The following is a 26,238-nucleotide window of genomic DNA, read 5'->3' on the forward strand; positions in this document are numbered from 1 at the left end:
GGAAGAAGACAATAAAGATATAAGCAAATAAGTAAAGTGATTTCAGATAGTCATTAATTGTGAAGAGAATAAAACCAGATAATGGTGCAGAGAGACTGACGAAGGAAGGGAGGGTAGTTACTTAAGCTAAGGCAACCAGGAAAGGCTTCTGAGGGGCTGACACTCGAGCTGAGACCTGAATAATGACTGGGAGCAAGTATTCCATCAGAAGAGCGTCATCCATCAGAAGAGCATTCCAGCAAGGAGCACTTGTGCAAAGGCCCTGTGCTCAGAATGGTCAGGGGTGAGGTGGAGGGGGTGGGGATAGCAGAGCAAGGAGGGGACAGTTCTGAGTGACAGTGGGGAGGGTGGTCAGAGATGACATCAGGGTCTGGATTTTATTCTCAGTGTGATAGGAGACCAGTGAGAGCTTTAAGCAAGAGAAAAAGTGGGACTTGTAAATGGATGGAATGTGGGGTGAGGAAGGCAGAGGGGTTGAGATGATGTCAAGGTGTTGACATCAATAACTGGTGGAGGTTGGGACAATGTCCTCAGATACGGAAGACTGGGGGGTAGTGCAAGTACATGTGTGTGTGTCTGCGCACATACGTGTGAAATCAAGAATTCATTTGGGACACTTAAATTTTAGATACCTGTTAGATGACAGAGAGAAAATGATGAGGGGGCAATTGGATGGTTGAATCTGGTACCCAAGAAGGGGACCTGGGCTGTGTATATCAATGGGAGTCATCTGCATATGGTTGGTGTTTAAAGCCCTGAGAGGAGATGAGGTCCCAAGAAGGGAGATCGACAAGAGGGACCCACGATGACATCTAGGGATCCAAGTGAGAGCAACTAGCGAAGGAATGCTAAGTGAGGTGGGAGGAAAGCCAGGAGAGTGTGGTGTTAAGCTAGGAAAGAATAGTGATTCAAAGAGAGTGTAGTCAAATGTTTTCAGTGTTTCTGAAATCCCAGATAATTGAGCATGGAATTTGGGAAAGAAGGCTGTGGATGACCCTGACAAGTGGTTTCCATGAACTGGGAGAAGAAAGCTCAGTCCGTGGTAGGAGAGAGAGGAAGGTGAGAGGCTGACGCCTGTAATGCTTTTGAGAAGCTCCCTTGTGCCAGGAGCAGAGAAATTGGGCAATAGCTGGAGGGGGTGTGGAGGCAAGAGTTTTTATTTGACAATTTTGTTCTTAAGATGGGAGATACTAAAGCATGGTTTGCTGGTGGGAATGATTCAATGTGGATGCAGAAGCGGAGGGGGCGTAACTGTGGGAGGGGAGCCTTGAGAGTGTGGGTGAGGATGGGTCCGGAACAGCTGGAGAGAGCGTGCCCTCAGGCAGCAGGAGCGCTGGCTGACTGGCAGCAGGAGCAGAGGTGGAGGGGTGAGCTAGATTTCAGGTGGGAGCCTGCTAGGTTCCTGCTGCTTTACCTGTGAAATTTGAGGTGCGCTAAGAGGGAGCTTGGAGGGATTGTAGGGGGCACTGTTCAAGGGCTTTAGGAGGGAGAGTAAATTATGAAGTTATCTTCTCAGAGGGCATATTAGTTTCACGGGGCTGACGTAATAAATTACCACCAACTGAGTGGCTTAAAACAGCAGAAATGTATTCTCTCTCAGTTCTGGAGGCCAGAAGTCCAGAATCAGGGAGCTGGCACGGCTGCCCTAACGCAAGGCTGTGGGGGAGGGTCGTTGCACGTCGCTCTCCTGGCTTGTGGGGGTGCTGCATCCTTGCTGCTCCTTGACTGTGGACTGATCACTCAGATCTCTGCCGCCGCCCTCTCATCACCTTGTTCTCTTCTCCTCTTCGCATAAGGACACTCGTCATTTTGCTTAGGGCCACCTGATCCAGGATGGTCTTGTCTTGAGATCCTTAACTTATTATATCTGCTAAGACCCTTTTTCCAAGCAAGTTCACATTTACAGGTTCTGGTGGTCAGACCATTTGGGGGACTATTTTTCAATTCACTACAGAGAGAAAAAAAGCTAATCTGCTGGGAAATAAACAGTAGGATTACTCGTCGGTGCCATGTCCATTGGAGATTGTGGTGAGGTACTTTAGTGAGGTCATTACATTTGTACGATCTTCTCAGCAACATTCAGCTGCTATTCAGGTGCAGGCCTGGAGTGGGTGAAGAACTGGGTTTCACTAAAGGTGAGATTTCCCTGAGTTCCACAGATGGAGAGAAGGGAGGAGAGTCACCAGTCTCTGCAGGTGGGTGGTTAGAGTGATGGACCCTGGCATCGAACTGGGTGAGAAGGGAGGTGAGAGTGGAAGGGGGGTGAGGAGGGGTGGAAAAGTGGGAATAAGGCGTGAACGGGGTCCCCATGGGTGAAGGTAGTAGAGTAGGCGTGCCAGTGTCAGTGAGCGGGAAGGCTCAGCTAGTCAGAGAGCACAGGACTTGAAACTGAGGTTTCAGAGGATGGTGCAGTGCCTGGGGACGCCCAGGTCAGGAGGGGTCATGAGAGGAGGTGGCTGAGGTGAAGTATGTGAGAGCTGAGGCTGGATGTTATTGGTGGATGTTGAAGCTACCAGCAGTGATGCAAGAGCCGTGTTGGAGAGGGGAAGGCACGGAACGAGATGCTGGTTCAAATGACAAAGGAAAAGTGACTGAGAGTTTGGTAGACGCCACTGCGAGGAGATGGCCTAGCCATGTGGCATGTGCTTCATATGAACTGGAGCTTGTGAAGAAGGGATCTGGAAACAGCAACAAAGAGCAAGAAGAAGACCTCTGCCATTGTCAGTCCCCAGAGCACGTGGGAGAACCTCTTTGAGATGTTCCATAATTTACCCATCTCTTACTGTTGGACATTGAGGCTTGTTCTAGATTTTTACCTGTTATACATGTACTGCGATAAATTTTTCCCCCCAAATCCTTAGTCATTTATTTTCTATGAATCTCCCCAAAATAGAATTGTTGGCACACAGTATTTTTAAAATTTAGGGCTTTGTAAGCATTGCCAAATTATTTGCTGGGAAGTTTTAAAAATATCAATCTGCAGACTGTCATTATCTGCCTGAGACTAATGTGCATTTTTTGACTTAAAAAAGTTACTCTGGGGGGCTGGCCCCATGGCCTAGTGCTTAAGTTGGTGTGCTCTGCTTCAGTGGCCTGGGCTTGCAGGTTCAGATGCTGGGCGTGGGCCTACACCACTCATCAGTCATGCTGTGGTGGTGACCTACATATAAAATAGAGGAAGATTAGTACAGATGTTAGCTCAGGGCTAATCTTCCTCAGCAAAAAAAAAAAAAAAAAAAAAAAAGTTACTCTGTGCTCAGAGTCCTTAACTTGGGCTAAGGTTCACGGGGCACTGGAACTCTCTGAAATTGGGAAATAGGTACTTGTGTAGGCTCATACTCGTAGGGAAAGGCTCCATAGTTTTCAACAGATGCTCAGTGAGGTCTCTGCCGCAGAGGAGGTTAGGAAGCTCTGCTCTGGTCCCAGGCTGTTGGCTGCTTCTCTGACTTGCCCTCCTGGAGCAGCCCACGTGGAGGAAGATGTGCTCTGAATCAGGTAGGAGATTCTGGACCAGGGCACAGTGCAACAATCAAAGAGTCTAGAAACTTGTAGATTCTACTCAAAATGTTGTTGAGGGATGGGTAAGGGAGATTTGATAGCATGATTGGGAAGTTTTAAAAATATCAATCTGCAGACTGTCATTACTGTTTCGTCTGTATATTCTGAGTTGTAACAGTATCAGAAAACACCAGAATGACACTGTAAGCAGAAAGGGAGTGAATTGTTAAACGTCTGCTCTCTGTTTCATTGGTGGGTATAGAAAACTGGGTGACTTCTCCCAGCACTTGACCTTATGGGCAAGAGGTGATTCTTTCCTCTGCCCAGGGCTTCCTTCTCCCCCAGGGCTGTGCCAGGGCCTTGAAGAGATGCTTCCCGGGCTGCACTCGGCTAGGAGGGAGCCCCTGGCAGTAGATGCACATTTGCTGGTTATTTATGCCCAGCCCGCTTCTGAGAAGATTCTGGGAATAGTTTATGTTAAAGGATACCTCAAAAATTGGTGTAAAAAAGTCCATCTGAGGGAAAAGAGAGGGTAAGGGAGCCTCCTTGGGGGTCAGTGGTTCCACAGGGAGATTCCACCTCTCCCCTCGACTCTGCCCTCCTTCCAAACATTCTCCATCTTTCTCTTCCTGTTCATCACCAAATCCTGAAAAACACCCAGTCTCCTTCACGTCGCATTCACGCTCCCACCCAGTCTCATCTGGCTTCTCCTCTGATTTACTCTTCTGAAGTTTCTCCTTATTGTTGGATCGCATTAAAAATCTCCAGCCCGCATCCTGCTCGCGTTCTCTCCAGGACTGGTCACCACACCACGTTCGCTCGGGGAAACTGTCTCCTGTCTGCCTCCGGGGCGTCTGTGTCTCTGCTTCTCATCAGCCTCTCTGTTCCCCTCAGGCTGGTGGTGGTTCACCCTCCTTCTTGTCTGCCGAGTCCTGTTTCGGAAACTGTTTTATTTGAGCACCAAGACCTCACCCTGAACGGGTATTCCCCTGGATCAGCATATCCCAAATTCTGTTGCCAAGCACTAGACCCATATTTACAGCTGTTTGGTGTACAGACGTGTGTGCCTGGTGTCCCTCAGTTTCCGCACATCAATACGTTCAAAGTGGAACTCGTCGTCCTTGCTCTGGCCGACTTCAGCCAGCTGCCTCCCGTGTTGCCCTCCCTTCACTCCCCAGCAGACCTCCGACACTGCAGACTGGAGTCAGCCTCGACCCCTCCTACACTCCACGGCTGATCGTTTACCAAACTCTGTTACTTTAACGTCAGGAATGTCTTTCAGCTGCAACCTGCCCTCTGTCTGCACATTCGTCCTAACTTCTCTCCCTGGGCTGACGCCCTTCCACTTTGCTTGTGGCTCACGTGAATGCCCTTCCTTGAACATTCCTGTTGCTTCTCCATTGCCTGAGCTGAGCACCGTGGTTAGTGTAACATTGTGACACTGCAGGCACCCTCACCTCCGGGGACTCCCCCATCCTTACGTCTGTTAGGGCTGTTTGCTCCAAGTGGTGAGAGCATGTCCAGGGCTGGAGCTCTAGTCTTGACTCCGTCCTTTGCTAGCGGTGTGATCTTGGTCAAGTTATTTAATCTCTCAGTGCCTCAGGTGTGCGTCTGTAAAACTGGGCTCTCAGTGCCGTCTGACGGGGCTCTCATGAGGGGTAAATGGTTCGAGATGCACTAGGCTCAGGACAGCTCCTGGGCCACCGCATGTTTGTTACTACTGTTATCATCGTCAGCATTGTTCTTATTGTCATCTATACCCAGCTCCGCTGAGCTCCTCATGCTTCTTGAAGCCACCCGCCCTTTCGTAACACTGGGTCCTTGTGCCTTCTGCCCGGAATGCGCTTTCCTCCTTCTTCATCCAGCAAATGTCCCGGCAGAGTTAGAAGTGAGTGCTCATGCTTCTCCAGTGCCTCATCCAATTTTGGGCATGCACCCCTCACACGGAAGTTGCTTTACGTGCTCACCTGTCTGTCCCCAGTGAAGACATGAGCATCTCTGGGCGAGGACCTGCCTTTGTCTCTGTCATCTTTGCAGGCTTGGTGTCTTCCGTGTGGCAGTGACTCAAAAAAAGTTTGTTAAACATGCATAAATGAACGAGATTCTTTTTTTTCTTTTTAGGGTGACAGTAAGTGAATTCAGTTTGTTAACCATGAACTTCAAATAATACCAAAGTGTAGAATAAAGAGGAAAAAAATTTCTTAAATTCCCACCTGCCTTCTCCAGCTTCTCCCTGCCCCTCTGTGTGTGCTCTAATCTCAGGACACACTGGGCCTCTCCTGGATTCCAAAACCAACCCACTGGAACACTCACACTTCCTCCCGGCCTGCCTGCATTGGCTGCTTTTCCGAGACTCCCCCGATCTCTAGCGGATCGGAGCCCCATCGCTGTCTCCTGCGCTCTTCCTGGGATTTAGCTTGATCCGTCTTATTTTATAATTACCTTCCCTCCTTCTGGATGGTACAATTATGAACTCACTGCAAAGAGAAACTGTTTAGCTCGTTCTATGTGTTCCTTTAAGGATGAGCATATTATCTTGGGTAGTATAGCCTCAATAAGCAGTTTTAAAAAAACGAACGAGATTCTTGACCAAAAACTTCTGGTGGAGGAGCAGGCGCCTTTGCTGCCTTTATGCAGTTATCCGGCTTGAGCTCCTTCTTGTGCAGATACTTCTTTTTTCTTTATTTCGTATTTTTCCTTTTTAGTGAGGAAGATTAGCCTTGAGCTAACATCTGCCAATCCTCCTCTTTTTGCTGAGGAAGACTGGCCCTGAGCTGACATCTGTGCCCATCTTCCTCTACTTTATACGTGGGACGCCTACCACAGCATATGGCTTGCCAAGCGGTGCTTAGGTCCACACCCGGGATCCCAACTGGTGAACCCTGGGCCACTGAAGTGGTGTGTGCAAACTTAACCGCTGTGCCACCAGGCCGGCCCCTTTTCTTACAGATATTTTACTGTCAGGATCCTTCTGGGGTCACAACTCTGGATCAGCGTTTCTGTGTGGGTTACTCTTGGGTCTGTGACCCACAGTAGTGATCATCCCCCATGTGGAAACTCTCTTTCCCCTGAAAGGAGCTCTGTGTTGGCAGAAGTGGATGGAGGTGGCGTGGTGCTCAGTAGGAAATGGCAGAGATGCCACCTGGGGATGGAGAGAACTCAAAACACAGTCCCGAGGGGAGAGGTTCAGGCTGCCACTCAAACTGGGTCGTGAGCTGAGAATCAGAGTCAATACTTAGCAGTCACCAGGAGACATGAGGAGTCAAACAGAGGAGTGGAAGCTGCAGTGCTGAGCAAAACGAAAAGCCCAGGCCCCGGGAAACAGGGCAGCGGACCTGGGGCTGCGGGAACGATCTTGGGGACTGTCTGATGCGGCGCCTCTCTCACCCGAGGCTGCATTTCGTGGCCACCCGGGTCAGCTCTGGACACTGGGCACCAGTGCAAGTCACACACCTTTATCCTGGGCTCCTGGCTGCAGCCTGCCCGTGTGCTGATGGGCGACACCGTAGTCCCACAGGCCATGTCCAGATTGCCCTGGATTCAAATCCCGCCTCTACCACGGACTGAAGATGCTGCCTCAGCAAGTGACGGGGCCTCTGAGTCTGCATCCTCATCTGTCAGATGGGGCAACATCTGCTCCACAGGAGAGGAACCGGCACAAAGTAAGGTGACGCACGGGAACTGCTTTGTGTAACGCGTGACGTCGAGTTACTGTGCAGTGAAAGTGTTACCAGTAGTCTGTAATTGAGCAAAATGTTTATTCTTTTAAAAAAGTTCCCTGAAGCAGCCTGTGATCATAAGAAAACCATTACCATCAAATGGACACTTGACTCTATGTTAAACATCGTCCTCAGACGTTTAGCTGTATTCATCCTTAATTTGCACAACAAAATGAACAGGCGGATAATGCTGTCAACATTTTTGAGACGAGGAAGCCTGTGGTCAGAGAAGGTGTGTACCTTGTCCGAGGTAACACAGCTGTTCTGCATCCGAGCTTGGAGTTGGACGGACGTGTGTCTTCCTCTGAGGGCCTCTGCGCCTCTCCGCTGTGCAGTGTCCTCTAAAGAGGTCACGAGGCAGCATCAGTAGGGCTAGCTGCGAAACTTAGGGCTCCTGTTCAAATAACCAGGGCTTTTTGGCCTGTGACGATTTGCATGTAATTCAGTTCCGTAGATGAAATTATTCTAGACTGCGATCAGTTGGTAGGTTAGTGCCATCTGGCATTTTTGGCAAAGCCCGGCTCTGGCACCATTGTTAGTGGTGAGAAGGCAGAGTTCACGTTCATGGAACAGTCAGCTCCAGAACGCAGAAGATGAGGCTGCTACGGAGAGCACACAGATACGAGAACACCAGCACAGCCTGTGGGGCTGCTCGGTGCAGACGAAATCCGTGGAGAGATTTACGCAGCTGGGTTTGCTCAGCACTACGGTAGAAAATATTAACTCTCAGTCTTCTTCTTTTTGGTAACCAGACTCAGAACAAGAAGTCCAGCAAGGTGGTACCCCGATATCTGATACCCTGGTGTCAGCAATGTAAGGAGCAATTGTCACGTGTAGCACTGGGAAGTCACGTGTTCTAAGGAGTCCATCGTATGACTTGGTAGTTGGAAATAGTGTCACTCCCTTAGGGTTAGAGTGACCGGTACCCTTAACTATTAGGAGCTGAGAACTGTGCTTCCTAGGAATCTGTGGTGTGTTGTTGATGGCCTAGGCCTCAGTTCAGGCAGACCTGGGTTCGAATCCTGGTTCCTCTGCTTCTGAGTTGTATGACGTTGGGCCAATTACTGAACATCTTGAAGTTTCAGTTTTCTCCTTCTATAAAATGGGGATAATGATGCCAACCTCTTAGGATTGTGAGGGTTAGTGATAAAAGGTTGAAATAATGAAATACATGATGGCTGTTGATTTTCATTGTAGCATTTGCAAGCGGGAAGGGACCAAATGGCTTGCTTTATTTATTCTGAAATAACAATGCCTACAAAAAATATATTTCCATACATTTCTTTGTCAAACGCTCCTGTCTCCAGGGAGTTATTATAACTTTTACATGTTCACATTAATTCCAGAGCCTTTATCATCATAAAATCTATTTATAGGCCTTCATTGCCAGGCAACAAAGGACAAAGTACTGAGTGTTTCCTTTTACTGTGAAAGGTTCAGCTCTTCCTTCTCGGTCTTGAGATCAACATTTTTCAGGAAAGACAAGGCAGAGAAACTTAATCCCTCATTCCAAGGTTGAGTGGGCGTTCCTTGTTTGGGGTGGAATCCAAGCAGGAAGGGACACGTTGTCCTGTCCTCAAATAGTCTCAAGTGTTCTGTGCCGACTCCACAGTGAGTCTGTCAGGAGTTCGGGAGCTGGGAGACGGCGGGTCCAGGGTGAGGAGAGGACTTCCTTCTCGCTCCGCGTGCTCTGCGAGGCGTTTGCTGCCGGAGAACTCGCTCTCGGTGTGTCAGCCGTCCTTCAGAAAAGGCGGGGTGTGTAAAATACAGACGCAAAGGTCCTCTGCTGATTGTGGTGACCGTTGACCTCAGACAGGCCGCTCGGTCCTGCCCTGGCTTTGAGGCACAGAATTAGAGTAAATTCTCTGCTTCCTTGAAAAGTATCAAAGCTTTTCATACTTCTGTTGTTTCTGTCTATGGATCATCAGGAAGTAAAGGTTGGATATCCAAAAACAAAAAATCAGAAGAGTATATTACTGTTTAACATCCTGCTAAGTACCCCGGTGCAACTTGTGTTTTTAAAAGCTCGTGGAAGCACGTGTGGAAACGCTTCCGTCGTCTGCACAGCTGTGCTGTGTGTACTGAAAGCGCGAAGGCGGATTAGAGCATCTGACGGGAGTCCACCCCCTCGTCCACGCGCGTGCTGCGTGTACACTGGGGTCAGTGGGGCCTGGACTCTGCAGATGCAGAGTAGAGACGGCGATCCTGTGTCCTCGGCCCTGTTGGGTTAGCAGACTTGGTGCTTTGGATCAAATCTATTCAGTTACGTAAGATGTTTTATATGCAGGAAGAGGCAGAAAGGACAGCAACAAACTATTTCTTACACGTTCCACGAGGTAACAGCCAGTCAGGGCCCTTCGGCTGAGACTAAATGTCCTTTGGGACGATTTTTGTGCCTGAAGAGAAAGGAGTGAGATCTAGCCGTCAGCACAGCCAGGCAGATTCCAGTCACCGGCAGAGGCGCTCTGAAATCCAGTCTCCACGCGTCTCGGCAAGTGTGGGGCCTCCAGGGCATTTGGAGAATTCCCTTTCCTCTGCGCCTGTGCGGGGAGGAGACAGGACGGAGGCTGCCCCCGTCCTGGAGAAGCAGGCTGCATGCGAGGCCGACCCTTGCAGGGGTCAGGGAGGCGGGGCTGGACCGCGCTCGGGACTTGGCCGCCCTTCGCTGCTGCTTGTGGAAACGCTGGAAACAACGAGAACCCACACACAGCCACCAAGTTTCACCTTCCCTCGTTTGACCAGTCCCTTCCTAACCCATCTTCAAAGTTTCCTTCTCCTCTGCAATTTTTCCTGTCTTGTTTATAGCCTGTGACATTTTATAAACTTCCGTTTCCATCAAGTCTTTGGTCCCTCACGCGACGCTGAGGGGAAGGCATTTGGCAGATGAGAGAAATGGAGTCTAAAAGCAGCGACGGATGTTTCTGACATCCCATCAGGGAGTGTGGCGCTGGCTGCGAAGCCCTGGCCTTCTCATTCCAAGTCCTGCCTCCTCCCAGCCAGTGCCACTCTGCCTCCCCAAGGAGGGGCGAAGACGCGGACTGGCCTCCGTGCTCCCTGGCTGGGGGTCGAGTCCTCTCGCAGGCGCTCGGTCTTTGGAAAATCTCCTTCCGTGCTCCACTCCCTCGCTTCGCCCTCCGCCCTCCAGAGCAGAGCCAGCGAGTCTGCTGTCCTCAGGCTTCGCCTCAGCCTCTGCTCTGGGGACACTGGGCCGCCTGACATCAGCCACCGGCTCATGGTCCTGAGCCTGCGTTGGGGTGGGGGAGGGGCAGGGGAGGACTAGGAAGGGGGGACGTTTACTGTGTGCAAGCACTCGCCGTGTTGGAAACGTCCACGGACGCTTGTTAAAGCCTGGGTAGGATGGCCGTATTCACGGGAGGGGCTGTCACAGCCGGTGTAGTGACAGATGTGAGAGGATTGTACTGTGGGGGAGAGAGACTGGGGGCGACTCCCAACACAGCGAGGCAAGTGGGTGTTTGTGGCCAAGCAGCAGGGTGGGGTGATCCTGGCTGAACCAACCCAGAGGGTTCTTGCTGAAGCTCCGGGGCCACCAGATGTGAGCAGGGCAAAGGACAAGGAACCCGAGCAGGTGTGGAGGGTGAGCAGGTACAGAGGATGGGGGTTCTGGCTAAACTGGTTTTCAGGCTCTTTCCTAAAATCGGGCAGTTCGTGGAGGAGCGTGGAAGTGGGCCTCCGGGGGCTTGGGGAGGCTGAGTGGAGTCTGGCAAGGAGAGAGCCTGGAGGAGCAGGACCGTGGGCCCCAGGTTAGTCTGCCCGCAGTGCTTGGAGGCGGGAAGCCCATCTCTTTCTCCTCGACGGAGTGTGCCAGACAGTTCAGCGGAGCCGGAGGCCACCCGGCTCTGCCTGACCCACCCTTTCCTGGATCTCAGGCTTTTCTCCTCCGGGTTGCATGCCTCCCTCCTTCTGAAACCCCTCGCCTCCTTGTTCACCAGGCCGCTGCTGCTCCCCCTTGAGGCCTTGGCGTGGGCGTCAGTCCCTCAGGGCTCCCGTGCACTCTGTCTGTCTCCTGTGGGCCACTGGGAGGAACGAAGCATGTGTCACTCGATGGCCAGGGGCTGGCCCACTGCAGGTGCTCAACCATACTTGTCGAATCAATAAATAAGGAACTCCGGGCCTGTCTCTTTCCAGGATTCCGAGTCTTCTGGATTTCCCTCCTTTAGTCCTTGCATCTGAGAGAACTGCGTCTTTGTCCTGCACCTGGCTGGAAGCTCAGCCCTCACCGCTGCTCTGCTGGCTGTCCCCTCCCCCGCTGCCTGGCTTGGCAGGACGGGAAGGCAGGACAGGCCCCTTGATAGCCACAGGGTGGGCAGCTTCCTTGTCACGTTTTCCAGAATTTGTGCTGTTCAGGGTCCAACCCCTGGGGACATTGATTTAGAATTCAATGCTGTGCATTCCAGGTGAGCCAGACCACCTGTGGAGCCTGTGGGCGGGTGCCCCCTTTAGCTGTCCTTCCTTTGGGGTGGCCTTCCTCTTCATCCTCCTCCTCCTCCTCCTCCTCTTTGGCCCTTGGCAAAATTGGACTTTCTGGGAGACCAAACCAGAGCGATAAGTCTTCAAGATCTTGGATGTAAAATACCATTTAAACATTTTTGTCAGCTTCTGTTTCCCAAATTTATCATCTACGATTAAAAATTAATATTGGTTAACATGTGGCTTATTGTGTTTTCTTTCTCTTCTGATGTTTTATTTTTCCTGTATTTATTAGCATTAGTATGTGTAATTGGAGAGAAAATGGACAAAGCACAAAAGCTAAATCCTCACGTTGCAGGGCTGGGAGGAGGCTCAGCTGTGAGTTTCCAAAACTCTTGGAAAAACGGATGCCCAGACTCCCGGAGGGCCCAGAAGATCTTACTTAATATATATTTCAAATTGTTAATTTAAAAGGAGAAGGAGTGTGAACTTGCTAATCAGCCAGTGAAGACGCTGAAATACTTTCATGAAGATTGAGGTTACGTGATTCAATAGACGGACAGTTTCGCCTCCTGCTGTAAATCCCCGGCGAGCTTTCATTCACCAAGAAGCTGTGCACATGTCACAAGGGCAGCTCTCCAGAGGTACTGAGCCAATCAGCAATCATTTATTCCCACCGAGTGGACCTGAGTTTGTGAAAAAGCAACATAGGACACGTTCATATGAAATTATAATAGCGTTAATGCCAAAGATCTTAGATCCACAACATATTCAAGTGATACATGGCAGACACCATCAGTTGCCTGCTCGACGGTGGTGCACCCCCCTTCTTTCCTGCTAACGATGCTGGATGAGTTCAGAGGTGGGGAGAGTCCTTGATCCCCGGCAGGGTCAGCTCCAACGTGATTGATTTAAACCAGTTATTATAATCTCAATTTCCTCCTCTCTTCCCTTCATAATTCAGTGGCTGTAACTCTTCTTTACAACCCCTTCTAACGTCCTTTTTTATTAAGGTCAAATTCCTATATTTTCTGAGGTACTTAGCAATATTAATAATAACTTGATGTCTCCCTTAAATTTTTATTAAGAATGTTATTGTTTTTCTTATTCTTTAAGTGGTTTCCTCCAGCCCTACTCTCCTTCGTTATTTTGCACGATTCTGCGGACAGCAAGGCTGTCCAGGAGCACGTACATTATGTGACAGTAGAGGACACCTGAGCCCTGCGCTGACAGCTGTGTGATCGCAACTGGAGTACCGAAGCCCGCTGAGGCCGCTGGCTCTTCTGAGAAGGGGGATGAGAATAGTTCTTATCTGATAAAGAGAAGTACTGTGAGGATTGAATGAGAAAGTAAACGTAAAGTTCTTAGCCCGGTGCTTACAAAGTGCTCAGCCGGCTTGCTAAGCCCTGTTACTCTTCTCCACTGACCGGCTCTCCTGACTCGGCCTGTGGTTCTCCCGCTCTGTTGGATCTCCTCTGGACACCCTACTGTTTGTCAACATGCCTCTTAAGGCGTGAGCCATGTCCACCAAGACCGGACCCGTGCACAGAAGAGCAGGGCCCTCACCCCTGGTCCTGTACTCAGCGATGTTGTGCTTAGAAGCCTGCATCCCCAGCACTTCCTCGTGAGGATGCCACAAACAGCCCTGCGTCTTTATCACCATTCACCACGAGCCCAATTTCCCCTTCCCATATTGACATCATTTAAAGTCAGTGTAAAGCTGATGCTTCAGCTGCTGGATTTCGTCTGTCAGGGTCAGCCGCTAATCCAGTCGGCGAGATCAGACGGGCTCTCACTCTATATTGTGGTTGCCCGCCTCCCTCAGGCCGTCCACCTGCTTGGCCAGTGTGCCTTCTCTGTTCTTACCCAAATTACCGATAACGGATTGGGAAGGACGAGGGTAGTCATCTTAGCTGGATTTTCGCATTTTCTCCAGGTCAGCCTGGGTGCAGTTGTCCTCCCAGGTGTGAGTTCACCTGATTCCCATGTAGTTCTCGACCTTTCTCCATCTTAGCTGCAAAGACAGCCGTCCTTGACTGCCGCCCTCAGATGGGATGGGAAGCCCCCACGTGTCTCCTTGGGTCTGACTGGCCAGGCCCTGTGAGTACGGCCTTGTTACCGTCTGGGCTCCTTCCCTGAGGGTGAGGTTGAGTGTTGCTCACCGTGGTGTCTGGTGTCCCCAGGCTTGCACGCAGGACCTCATTAAATGTTTATTGAATGCTGAGTGAATGAATTGACGATTTTGTCACGTGTCCAGTTGAAGTCAAGGCACACGTTTCCCTTAGAGTCTGCTACTCTGCAGTCAGGCAGCCGAAGAGGAGAGGCCGTGGGGCCAGCGCACGGCTAGTTCTTGGTGGCACGTGCGGGCCCCTGGATGTCTGCTGCTCTGCTCAGAGGCCGGCAGCCAAGTTCTTCAGCAATCCTTTCCAGAATTTTGCATCTGTAGCAGTTATAGAAAACCCACGTAGGCTGTTGCACAATGTGCTTGAACTATTTACTCAAATTGAATGAAGGTTAATTTTCCCCTTATCTTTGGATTATCAGGCACATACACTTCAGATGACTCATATCACGATAAAGTTCAGAGACAGTCGTTTAACTTGGTCGTGATTTCCAGCAGTGGGTTGTGTTAACTCTGCGAGAAAGAACAGATTAGATTCCTCCTGGACCATCGTAGCGCTTTCTGGACACAGAGGACCGGGGAGACTCCCAGGATTGCGGGTCACTGGGTGAAGTTGCCCTTGGGGGCAGTGCCCTGCAGTTCACTCCTCTCTCCGAGTGTGCGAGGACAGGGTTGAGTGACCTGGCCCTGAGCACATGAACTCCTCCAGCTGCCTCCCAGCCTGCTTACCCGGCTCTCATATTTCCTATCGCAAGGCACCACATGACCTCTGATCCAGCCACCAAAACAGGGCCTGGAGAGTCGCCTCGATTCCTTCCCGTCGGTCACAGAGTCCAGTGGGCTGCTCCTCTCAGAGACTGCTCACATCCAGTGCTGTGCTGGTAAACGTTTAATAACCAACTCTTTGGGGAAAAAATCCCCGATTTGTAGTTTTTGCCAATTTCCACAGCGTGAATCCTCCCCTATGGCTGATTTTAAACCAGTAACATAAAGACACTGAATGTGGAGTTGGGAAGAAGCGTGCACAGCTTGGACAAGCTGGCCCCAGCACGCTGCTGCACATTCTTTCACTTCCCAGCTCACCTCCACGGCACCAGATCAGGGTTCATGGCGTTGGAGGCCCCAGGATCTGCCCCTGCTGACAGTCCAGCCCCAGGGACCCCTGTTCCTAGAAGCTTTTCTTGGCACCCTTTTGCTCCTATTAAGTCACTTAGGTGTCCCATAATGCCTGTGTGCACCTTTGATGTCCCATCGGGTTGCTATGCTATGTTTTGTGTCAGTCTTTCTCACTGGCTGTGAACTTCGTGAGCACAGAAACCGATGGTGCAACAAGGCTTTATTGAGCTGGAAACTATGCTAAGCACCTTATATGCATTGTCTCATTTAATCCTCACAATAATTCTGTGAGGTAGATGACCTTGTTATCCACATTTTATAGATAAGGAACCTGAGGCACAGAGAGGCTAAGTGGTTTGCCCAAGGTTGCACAGCTGGGAAGTGTCTCCGCCAGATTTGGCCCCAGGCTGTAGAACCAGGACCCTCCCTCCCATGGCTCCTCGGCCTTTGTATCTCTTGCACTTGGCACTGTGCCTGATCCATGGCAGGTGGCCTTCGATTGTGTGTTGAGTGACTTAGTGAGGGAAGGCTAAAGTTGGCAGTGTCCTCAGCTAGTCTGTTTACTCTAGTCTTGTCCAGCTTCAGTCCAGTCTCCCAACAGCAGGCAGAATGACCTTTCAAAAATATAAACCTGGTCACTTCGCCCCCTGCTTAAAGACTTTCAGTGTCTCTGTAACTTTCCAGATAAGCTCCTTACCTTGATGCCTCTGAACCTTCACAATCTGGTGTCTGCCGGTTTCTCTAGATACACCCTCCAGCATCCATAAGCACATTTATTCATTTGAATTTTATTACTTGCCCAAAAACTCAATATTTGTTGAATAATTACTACGATCCTGGACTCGTCCTAGGTGCTTAGGATCTGTACAAAAAGAGGCAGTTTCTACCCCAGAGGGGCTTAGAGCTGAGCAGAGGGACAGACAGACGCCGTGTCCCTGCAGGAGCTGCTGAGGTGGAAGTGCAGCCGCTGCGGTGGGCGCCGTGCAGGGCTCTGCCTGTCCCTCACCCACCCCTGCCCTGGCCGGGCTGTCGGCACGTCTCCACAGCAGTCCTGCTGCTGGTCACTTGAATCCACGTGCGTGTGCTCTTTTCTGTTCCCAGAACATTTTTATCACTCTCTGCTCCTCCTTAAAAATTCCTCCCAAGCATCACGTGCAGGAAGTCGTGGGCCCAGCTGGCCAGCCTCATGGAACGGCCGCCGTGGGGTCCACGTCTACATCCCCCTGACGTCTAACACCTGTCCCTTCCAATGGACTCCGAGCTCCTCCCTGGGTTTGTTCCTGGACACGTAGTGGACACTGGGTAAATGCTGGAGAAATGAATGAAACAGTCCACTAAGGGTTGGAAATGTCATCTTTCCTCACTGACTCTGAACTGGCCGTGGCTCTCAACACCAACACCAAGATTTTCACTGCAGCTTTATTTTCGGGACAAAGGTATCTAGGAAATGAGAGAAGGAGAGCGTTAGGTCCTTCCTCCTCGGTTCCATCTCCTCCTCCTCCCCCGCCCCACTCCTCCTCTGGAACATCCACTAACATCCTGCACCAATTTCTCATGAACACGCTGTGTCAGAGGGAAACCATCCTTAAGTCTAAATCCAAAGGGCCACCATTTGGGGGGGTCCTCACTGTTGCTTTTTAAACTTTTAAAAACCTGGAGTTATTGTGATAGGCAAACTTTGTCATCTTGCCTCTTGTCTGAACACTTGGGGCAGCATTGTCATGGGACAGAGGTTGAAAGAGAAGATAAAGGAGGGACCAGGGGCATCCGGGTTGAGGACAGCGATGTGGGAAGGGAGCCCAGGAAACAGCAAGGACAGCCAAGCTGGGTGGGGACGGGCGCCGGGGGGAGGGTCCTGGCTGTGCGCACCCCACCCAGGCCCTTGGAGAAGCCCATTTCCCCCAAGGCACATGTGTGTCTATTAGTGGGTCCTGGGGCTGCAAGTTGGAAAGCCGAGTTTCTGGGTCTCCCTGGCGGCTGGTCTTTGTAACCCCCTGCCTTTTCTTGTCTGCCAAGGCCAAGGGCAGCGGGGCAGTTCCCATCCTGCAGCCATCTGTGCTGGAAGGGGAGGCAGAGACCCAGGCTGGAGAAGGGGCTGCTCTCGGGCACCCCTGGAGGCCTGGGCAGCTTCTCCTGCGGGCAGGACTGCGACAGCCCTTCCCAAAAGATAAGAGAGGAAAAGGGTGGAAGCAAAGTTTGAAACCAGGCATCCCTTACCGGGTGAGAGGCCCGAGCACTCTTCGCAGTTTGGGTTATAAACCAGCATTTGAGGCATTTAGAGCAAATGAGGATTGATTGATTGATTGATTTTTGAGGAAGATCAGCCCTGAGCTGATGTCCACCACCAATCCTCCTCTTTTTGCTGAGGAAGATTAGGCCTGAGCTAACATCTGTGCCCATCTTCCTCTATTTTGTATGTGGGATGCCACCACAGCATGGCCTGACAAGCAGTGCGTAGGTCTGCAGCCACCCGGGATCTGAACTGGTGAACCCTGGGCCGTCAAAGCAGAACGTGCAAACTTAACCGCTGTGCCACCAGGCCGGCCCCCAAATGATTGTTTTTTAAAGCATGAGCTTTATTTTAAGAGCCATCTGAGAGTTGGCTTGTATGTGTAAGGCCTCCTGAAAATGATTGCCTGGCACTATGGGTTTGTCTTGCTGAGTAATTTCCTTCGGGTCTGGAAGGCACAGGTGTGATTCTGGTGTCCTGGAGGAAGCTCCTCTCCTTGAGCATGAGGCACTTGGATGAGCCGAAGGGCAGGTCCTGGAGCTGTGGAGCATCTCCTGCTTCCACCTGGGGGTGGGGGTGGGGGAGGGGGAGCAAGGAGCCCAGGGTCAGGTCTCAGCATGTAGGTGGGCTCTGCTCTCTGCCTGGGGAACTGTGTGTGTGGGGGTGTGTGTGTGTGGTGTGTGTGCGCATGTGTGTGGTGTGTGAGGGTGTGCGTGCATGTGTGTTGTGTGAGGGCATGTGTGTGGTGTGTGAGGGTGTGTGTGTGCATGTGTGTTGTGTGAGGGTGTGTATGTGGTATGTGTGTGCATGTGTAGTATGTGTGTGTAGGGGGGTGTGGTATGTGTGTGGATGTGGTGTGTGTATGTGTGGTGTGTGAGTGTGGTGTGTGTGTGCGTATGTGGATGTGGTGTGTGCATGTGCACTGTGTGAAGCAGGTGGGACGCCAGCAGGGGCTTCAGGGGAAGCTCAGCTGACCCCTCCCTCCATCTGCTTCCCTGGCCGCTGGCCCACCGGAGCCCGGTGGGGTGGAGACACACATGCTCCTTGGTGGTGGCTGTCACAGGTGGGGTGAGGAGTGCAGGTGGGGGGGCGAGTGGGTGCTGAGAGCACGCTCAGGAGGTGGGACAGGGCTGGCTGGCTCCCTGCCCTCCTTTCTTGGTGCGACCCGGGGCTTGGCCTTCTCTGCGGCCTGGGGTGGTGTTGATGCACATCCCCTGGGGCTCTTCTGAGGCTCAATGCCGTCTTGCGGGGGAAGCGCTGCTCCTCGTGCTTGGCCCAGAATGAGAGCTCTGCACCACCTCTGGGTGTCCCTGGTGACTGACGGTGCTGGACCTGATCCCTCTTCTCTTCTGTCCACTGGTAGCCCTTCCCCTAAAGCAACTGGAGGGACCTTTGAAATGCAGATGCCATTGCTCTGATGCCCCCCCTTCCCTGGCCCCTGCTGCTGGGCTCTGGCCACACTGGATGAGGTGTTTCTCAAACATGCTGAGCACGGCCCAGCCCCCAAGACTTGTCCTTGCTGTTCCCTGTGCCAGGCGCGCTCTGCCCTCTGTCTTTGCACGGGTGCTCCATCCTGAGAGAGGAGCTCTGTGCCTGCAGTCTGTCACACTCGGTTCCATCTTCATCATTGTCTGAAAATACCCTGGGTATTTACCGTTTCTCGTACGTCCTGCATTGACCCCCGCTGTTGCCCCCTTTCCTCCCTTAGAGCTCAGGCCCCTGGGGATCTTGTCTTTTTTCTCCGCTGCGGTGTCCCCAGAACCTTGTATGGTGCCTGGCATGTGAACGGGAGGGGCTTAACAAATCCTGGTTGACTCAGTGGAGGGATGACTACGTCTTGCCCTGCTCGTCTTCATTCTGGCCCTTCTTCAACGTCCAGCTCAAGACTAAACTGCGCTAGGAGGTCACTTCTGACCATCTCAAATTTCAGGACTGTCTTCCCTTCACTTCCCTCTCAGTTCCTGCCGCTGAATCCAGTTGGCCACCTCTCTCCTCTTCCTTCCTCCCTCCCTTCCACCTGGCTCTGGTGCCCATCAATTCTTCATATTTGGGAGGTGCTCAAATTTTTAAGGTTTTATTTTAGCGCCCTTGGAGGAGATAGCACGCCGAAAGCTGAGTACAAGCTGGCCCTCCTGCAGCTCGTGCAAGGGCCTGAATGCAGAGGCAGCTCACCCCTGGAAGAACACGAGGTCCCCGGTGACCTGAGGGTCCTGGTGTGGGGTAGAGAGGTGAAGGGCTGTGCAGTTCATGGTGCCTGGAAACCCCGTGAAGCGGATAACTGGGCATGAGTGAAAGGTGCACGTGAGTTCCTTGTATTCCTGTAGCTTCTCTTAGGTTCTAAGTTATTTCAAGATAAAATGTTGAAAGTTGTTTCCCCTCTCAAGGTGTGTCAAGTGAAATTTATCAGGCTTTTTCTTTACAGTTTTTGGTTTTCATGCCGTGCTCGGAAAAGCCTTCATCTCAAGATCATAAGAATATTCACTCATGTTTTCCTTCTACGACTTCATTTGTTTATGTTGAAATCTTTGATCTAGCTGGAATTTTGGTGTGGAAGTGGGAAAATGATCCAGGTTTTTTCTTCTAAGTGTCTAAGCAGTTTTCCCCACATCTTCTGTTGAATAATCAATCTTTTCTCACCGGGTCAAAGGATGTGTTTATCGTGTGCTAAAAGTCCTTGTTATTCCCTGTGCACATCATGTTGCTTGATGTATCCTGGACTTGTCTTCCTTTGACATGTCCGTTCGTGTGTTTCTCAGTTCTTATTTACCTCCTCCTCCATAATTTTTGGGTATTTATTCTTCCAGAAGAATTTCAGAATCCATTAACTTTGGGATTATTTGATTTCAGGTAACATACAAGCCAGTTTAAAAGGGTTCATTGGGCATATATGAGAGTTTGTCTTGTAGTTGGAGTAAAGATGGAACAACCAGGCCTCAGTGAGGGTGAAAAGTCAAGAGGGACCTTGGTGAACGTGGCAGAAATATTCCGGCGATCACTCCAGCCTCTGCCTTAGCTACTAAATGACTTAATCTCCACCGCCAGCTTTAAAGTCTAGTTCAGATTCCTGGGAGAAATAATTGAATTGGTCACTGGCCAACCCATGAATTGGCCCTCCCTGATTGAGGTGCCTCTGGAGGTTGTGTTACAAATATGGATGCTGAGACCCTTCTTAGAAGGAGAAAGCTCTCAGAAAATGAATATATGGGTTTGGCAGACATCCTAAATAATGTCTAGTAAAACTCTTGCAATATTGAGTCTTTTTGTCTAAGAACGATGTAGGTCTTTCCATTTATTCAAATCTCCTCTCATGACCCTTCATAAAGATTTTTGCTTTTTGAAAAAAAAATTGTCCCTAAGTGTATGTTTAGCTGTTTTATGCTTTTTGTTATTTTCAGTGAAATCTTTTTTCATTGTATTTATCTGGATGGTTGAGTAGTTATTTTTTGTATATAAGAAAGTAATTAGTTTTTATATATAATTTTAACCAACTACTCTATTGAATTTTCTCATCATTCTGATCGTTGTCAATTGTTTCTCTTGGCTTTGCTAGATGTAGAGTCAGATTGCCTGCAAATAAAGATTGTTTTTTCTTTTTTATAATATATTCCTATATTTTATATTCTTTTTAAATTCTAGCATTTTTATTATGATCAGAAAGAAACCAATAAGTTTATTTTCATTTTTTAAACCAAGAAAGAGGACATAAATATTGTGTTGCATTTTGGGAAGTCTACCAAAAATGTGAAGCAAGATCATCTTGATGAACTTAAGTGGAAATAATCTGTCCAACCAGCAAACCAACCATCCGTCCATCCAAAAAATGTATTTTGCTGCCTTTTTTAATACCATAGATCCTTGTTGACACAATAAGAAAGACACAGTCCCTGCCCTTGAGGACTTTGGATAGAGAAAAGCAAAAGCAAACAGTTATGATAGTGTATAAGGGAAAGCACGTGGTCTTCATGGGAGCATATAAAGGGCACCTGAGCCAGCCTTAGGCAGTCAGGGCAGGCTGCTGGAGGAGGTGACGTCTAGAGGGATTTCTGAAGGAAACACGTGAATGGAAGAAAGACCACACTCTCAGTAAATGCGTCATGCCATGCAGTTGCTTTCAAATTCTTGAGTGTGAGCATGTCGGTGTTTTCAGCAATTGGCCATTCCGAAATCTTCATGGGTCTCAAGTTTTTCCATTTGCCTTTGCAGCTCAGGGGCCCCATGGCACCCTGGGGAACCCAAACCTTGACACAAGTCTGCTGGAGGAGTTCCTGGGCAATGATCTCGATCTGGGGGCCATGTAAGTAATGAGAGCACTGCTCTCCAGCTGATGTTTCAAACGATGGAAGAATTGAATGAGCTGAGCTGTGTTGTCTCCTTTTCTGTTTTCCAGGAGAGCTGGGTAGAGTTGGTGACATTTCTTTTGTGAATCTGGGGCATGTCTCACCAGTGAGGGCGGGTAGGCCTGGGGTTCCCTTTAGGAAGTTCCCCCCCATCCAATTCAGTGTCTTTAATGGATCTGGGCTGTCCAGGTTGTCCGCAGGTTGTTATCAGCTTTGGCAGTTTATGCCTGTCAATGAATTGTCCATTTCATCTAAGTTGTCGAATTCACTAGCATAAAATTGTTCATTGTATTTCCTTATTAAAAAAATTTTTTTTGTGAGGAAGTTTGGCCTGAGCGAACACTGTGCCAATCTTCCTCTATTTTGTACGTGGGACGGCACCACAGCGTGGCTTGATGAGCGCTGTGTAAGTCCATGCCTGGGATCTGAACCTGCAAACCCCAGGCCGCCAAAGCAGAGCACTTGAGCTTAACCGCTACGCCACCAGGCTGGCCCAGCCTTACTACACTCTTAATGGCTGTAGAATCTATAGTGATAATCCTTTCGCTGTTCTTGATATGAGTAACTTGTGCCTTTTTTTTCTTTTGATCAATCTCTTAGGAAGTTTATCGGTTTTCTTAACCTTTTCAAGAACCAACTTTTGGTTAAATTTATATTCCTAATTGTTTTTCTGTATTCTATTTCATTGATTTCTGCTCTTATTTTCTGATATTAATATAGCCACTCTAGCTTGATTTTTTTTTTTTTTTTTTTTTTTTTTTGCCTGAGGAAGATTTGCCCTGAGCTAACAGCCAATCTTCCTCTTTTTGTATGTGAGCCACCGCCACAGCATGGCCACTGACAGACAAGTGGGGTAAGTCTCCACCTACTGACAAAGCGGAGTGCGCCGAACTTACCCACTTGGCCACCGGGGCTGGCCCCCCAGCTTTCTGTTTTTATTTTTAATTTACATACAGTAAAATTCAATTTTTTTCTTGTGGGTTTTGACAAATGCATGGAGTCGTGCAACTACTACCATAATGAGCACACACAACAGTTCCCTTACCAGGAGCATTTCTCTTACACCTCCTTTTTGTGGTCAAACCCACCACTCACCTTGAGCCCTGGTGACCACTCCTCTGTTCTGTGTCCGTGTAGTTTTGCTTTTTCCAGAATGTCACGTAAATGAAACCACACAGTATCTAACATTTTGAGTCTGGCTCCTTTCATTAAGCATAATGGCTTTGATCAAGACTTCATTCCTTTTTCTTGCTGAGAAAGACTCTGCTGAATGGTTATAACACAGTGTGTTTACCCAGTGACCCATTCAAGAACATTTGGATTATTTCCACTTTGGGGCAGTTATGAAGAGCTGCTATAAATATTCATTCACAGGTTTTTGTGTGTTGAAGAGTTTTAATTTCTCTAGGGAAATCTTAGAATAAAGACTGCTGGGTCATGTTGTATGTGTAAACTTAACTTTATAAAATTGCCAGATTTTCGAGAGTGGCTGTATCATTTTGCACTACCACTAACAATGTGTGAGACATCCAATTCTTTCTCTTCGTCGCCATTTCTTGGTGTTACCAGTTTTTAAACACTTTGTTTTGGCCATTCTAATAGGCTTGCAGTGGCATCTCGCTGTGTTTTAATTTGCCTTTTCCTGATGACATGTCATGTTGAGCATCATTTCATGTGTTTGTTTGCTGTTCATATATTTTCTTTGGTGAAGTATCTGTTCAAATTTTTTGCCCGTTTAAAAAATTTGGGGTTATTTTCTTATCTTTGTGTTTAGAGAGCTCTTGAAATATTCTGGATATAAAAACTTTGTTGGATACATGATTTGTGAATATTTTCTCCCAGTTTGTAGCTTATGTTTTCATTCTCTTAGCAGTGCCTTTTCGCAGAGCAAAAGTTTTAAATTTTCTTAATGTCTAATTTATCATGTTTTTCTTACATTGTTTTTACTTTATATCTAAGTAATATAGATATTGCCTAATCTAAATTCCCAAAGATTTTCTCCTATTTTCTTATAAAAATTTTAGAGTTTTACATTTAGGTCTATGATCCATTTTGAATTAATTTTTGTGTAAGGTTTGAGATATGGGTTGAGATTAATTTCTTTGTGTATGAAGGTCCACTCATTCCAGAATCATTTGTTGAATAACCTTTCTCCACTGAATTGCCTTTCCACTGCTGCAAAAAGTCGATTGACCATATTTGTGTGGATCTATATCTAGACTCTTCTGTTCCGTTGATCTATGTGCCTATCATTTTGCCAATACCACACTATCTTGATTATTGTATTTTTTTCATAAGTCTTAAAATCATGTAGTGTGTATCTTCCAATCCACGAACGTGGTGTGTCTCTCCATTTATTTAGGCCTTCTTTGATTTCTTTCACCAGTGTTTTATAGTTTTCAGCATACAAATCCTGCACATATTTTGTTCGATTTATACCTAAATATTTCAGTTTTCTATGAGCTATTGTAAATAATACTTCCTCCCCAAATTTTAGGGTCCAACTATTCACTACAAATATATAGAAATATTACTGATTTTTATATACTGAGCTTGGGTTCCGCGATCTTAGTGAAGCCCTTTATTAGTTTTTTAGAGATTTCTGGGGATTTTCTATGTTGACAATCATGTTGTCTGCAAATTGGGACAGTTGTGTGTCCTTCTTTCCAAACTGTATGCCTTCGGATAATCTTTCTTGCCTTATTGAACTGGGTGGGACTTTGGGTTTAATGTTGCATAGAGAAGTCATGAGCAGACATCCTGGCCTTGTCCTCTGTCTTAGAGGGCAATCATTCAGATTTTTAATCATTAAGTATGATGTTAGCTGTAAGTTTCTTACAGTGCCTTTTGTTAGCTTAAGGAGAGTCTCTTCTACGCCTAGTTTGCTGAGAATTGTTCTCATGAATGGATGTTGAATTCTGTCAAATGTTACTTCTGTATTTGTTAATATGATTATATGTTTTTTCCCCTGTCTGTTAATATGGTGAGCTACTTTGCTTAATTTTTTTTTTTTAAAGATTGGCACCTAAGCTAACATCTGTTACCAATCTTCTTTTTTTTTTCCTTCTTCTTCTTCTCCCCAAAGCCCCCCAGTACCTGGGTGTATATTCTAGTTGTAGGTCCTTCTGGCTCTGCTATGTGGGATGCCACCTCAGCATGACTCGATGAGTGGTGCCATGTCCACGTGCAGGATCTGAGCTGATGAAACCCTGGACCACTGAGGTGGAGTGTGCAAACTTAACCACTTGACCATGGGGCTGGCCCCCACTTTGCTTAATTTTTGAATATTGTAGTATCCTTGTACTCCTGGGACAAACCTCAGTTAGCTGTGATGTATTATTTGTTTTATATATTTCTGGATTCAATTTGCTCATTTGTGTTGAGGTTTTGTTTTTTTTTTTTGAGGAAGATCAGCCCTGAGCTAACATCTGCCAATCCTCCTCCTTTTGCTGAGGAAGACTTGTCCTGAGCTAACATCCATGCCCATCTTCCTCTACTTTATATGTGAGACACCTTCCACAGCGTGGCTTGTCATGCAGTGCCATGTCCACACCTGGGATCCAAATGGGTGAACCCTGGGCCGCCAAAGCAGAGCGTGTGCACTTAACCGCTGTGCCACCAGCCAGCCCCTGTTGAGGTTTTTGCATCTGTGTTTATGAGAATATTGATCTCCAGTTTTCTTTTCTTATGTGACATTTTTCTGGCTTTGGTATCAGGGAAATTATAGCCTCCTAAAATTAGTTGGGAAGTGTTCTCTCCTCTTAGATGCTCCCGGTGAGATTGGGTGGCACTGGATTCATTTCTTCCTTAAATACGTGGTAGAATTAACCAGTGAAGTGGTCTGTGCCTGTAGCTTGCTTTGTTGAAAGATCTTTGCTACACGTTAAATTTATCTGGTAGATCCAGGAATTCATGTTATCTCTTTCTGCTTAAGCAAGTTTTGGTAGGTTGTTATTCTTTTTCTTTTTTCCCAAGGAATTTGTCCATTTCAAATTTAGGGGCATAAAGTTGTTTGTAGTATTTCTTATTAGCCTTTTCCAGACTCTGAGGAGTTTGCAATGATATTCCTTCTTCTGTTCCTCGTATTATTGTAATTTGTTTCTTTTCTCTTTTTCTTGATCAATCTCATTAGATATTAATCAATTTTATTCATCTTTTCAAATAAGAGACTTTTGGTTTCATTGATTTTTCTCTATTTTGTTTTCAATTTCACTGATTTTTACTCTTTATTATTTCCTTCTTCTGCTTGATTTGGGTTTATTTGTTCTTCTTTTTCTGGTTTCTTAAGGTAGAAGCTTGATTTGAATTCTTGGTTTGAGACCATTCCCTTTTTTTCTAATGTAAGCGTTCAGTGCTGTACATTTCCTTCTCTGTCTGGCTTTGGTGGCCTCCCTCAGTTTTTGATATGCTATATTTTAATTTCTTTCAGCTCAAAATGTTTTCTAATTTTCCTTGAGATATCCTCTTTGACTCATGGGTTGCTGGAATTGTGTTATTTAATTTCCAAATGTTGGGGAATTTTCCATATTTTTCTGTTGCTGATTTCTGGTTTAATTCCATTATGGACAGGGAACATACTTTGTGTGATTGTAATTCTTTTAAATTTGTTAATGTTTGCTTTCTGATCCAGGACACGGTCTGTCTTGGTGAACGTCCCATGAGCACTTGAGAAGAATGTGCTTTCAGCTCTCGCTGGGGGAGATGCCCTGAAGTGCTGATTAGGTCAAGTTGGTTGACATTGATCAGGTCTCCTATATCCTTGCTGACTTTGTCTACTTCTTTTAATCT

General features: G+C 48.1%; 1 protein-coding gene across 2 annotated transcripts in view; it reads left to right on the forward strand.

The window, feature by feature from the left end:
- The window catches only part of MYRFL (myelin regulatory factor like), a 118,834-nt gene that overhangs the window by 7,244 nt on the left and 85,352 nt on the right, over nucleotides 1-26,238 (forward strand). Inside the window, exon 2 of one of the 2 annotated variants that reach the window (XM_070271928.1) lies at nucleotides 21,317-21,407. In XM_070271928.1, coding sequence (XP_070128029.1) covers nucleotides 21,317-21,407 — 91 coding nt within the window. Of the gene's footprint in view, nucleotides 1-21,124; nucleotides 21,408-26,238 lie in introns of those variants that run through there. The other variant, XM_070271927.1, reaches the window with a different exon arrangement.

Source organism: Equus caballus, chromosome 6 (genome assembly GCF_041296265.1).
Source record: "Equus caballus isolate H_3958 breed thoroughbred chromosome 6, TB-T2T, whole genome shotgun sequence".
NCBI classification, from domain to species: domain Eukaryota; kingdom Metazoa; phylum Chordata; class Mammalia; order Perissodactyla; family Equidae; genus Equus; species Equus caballus.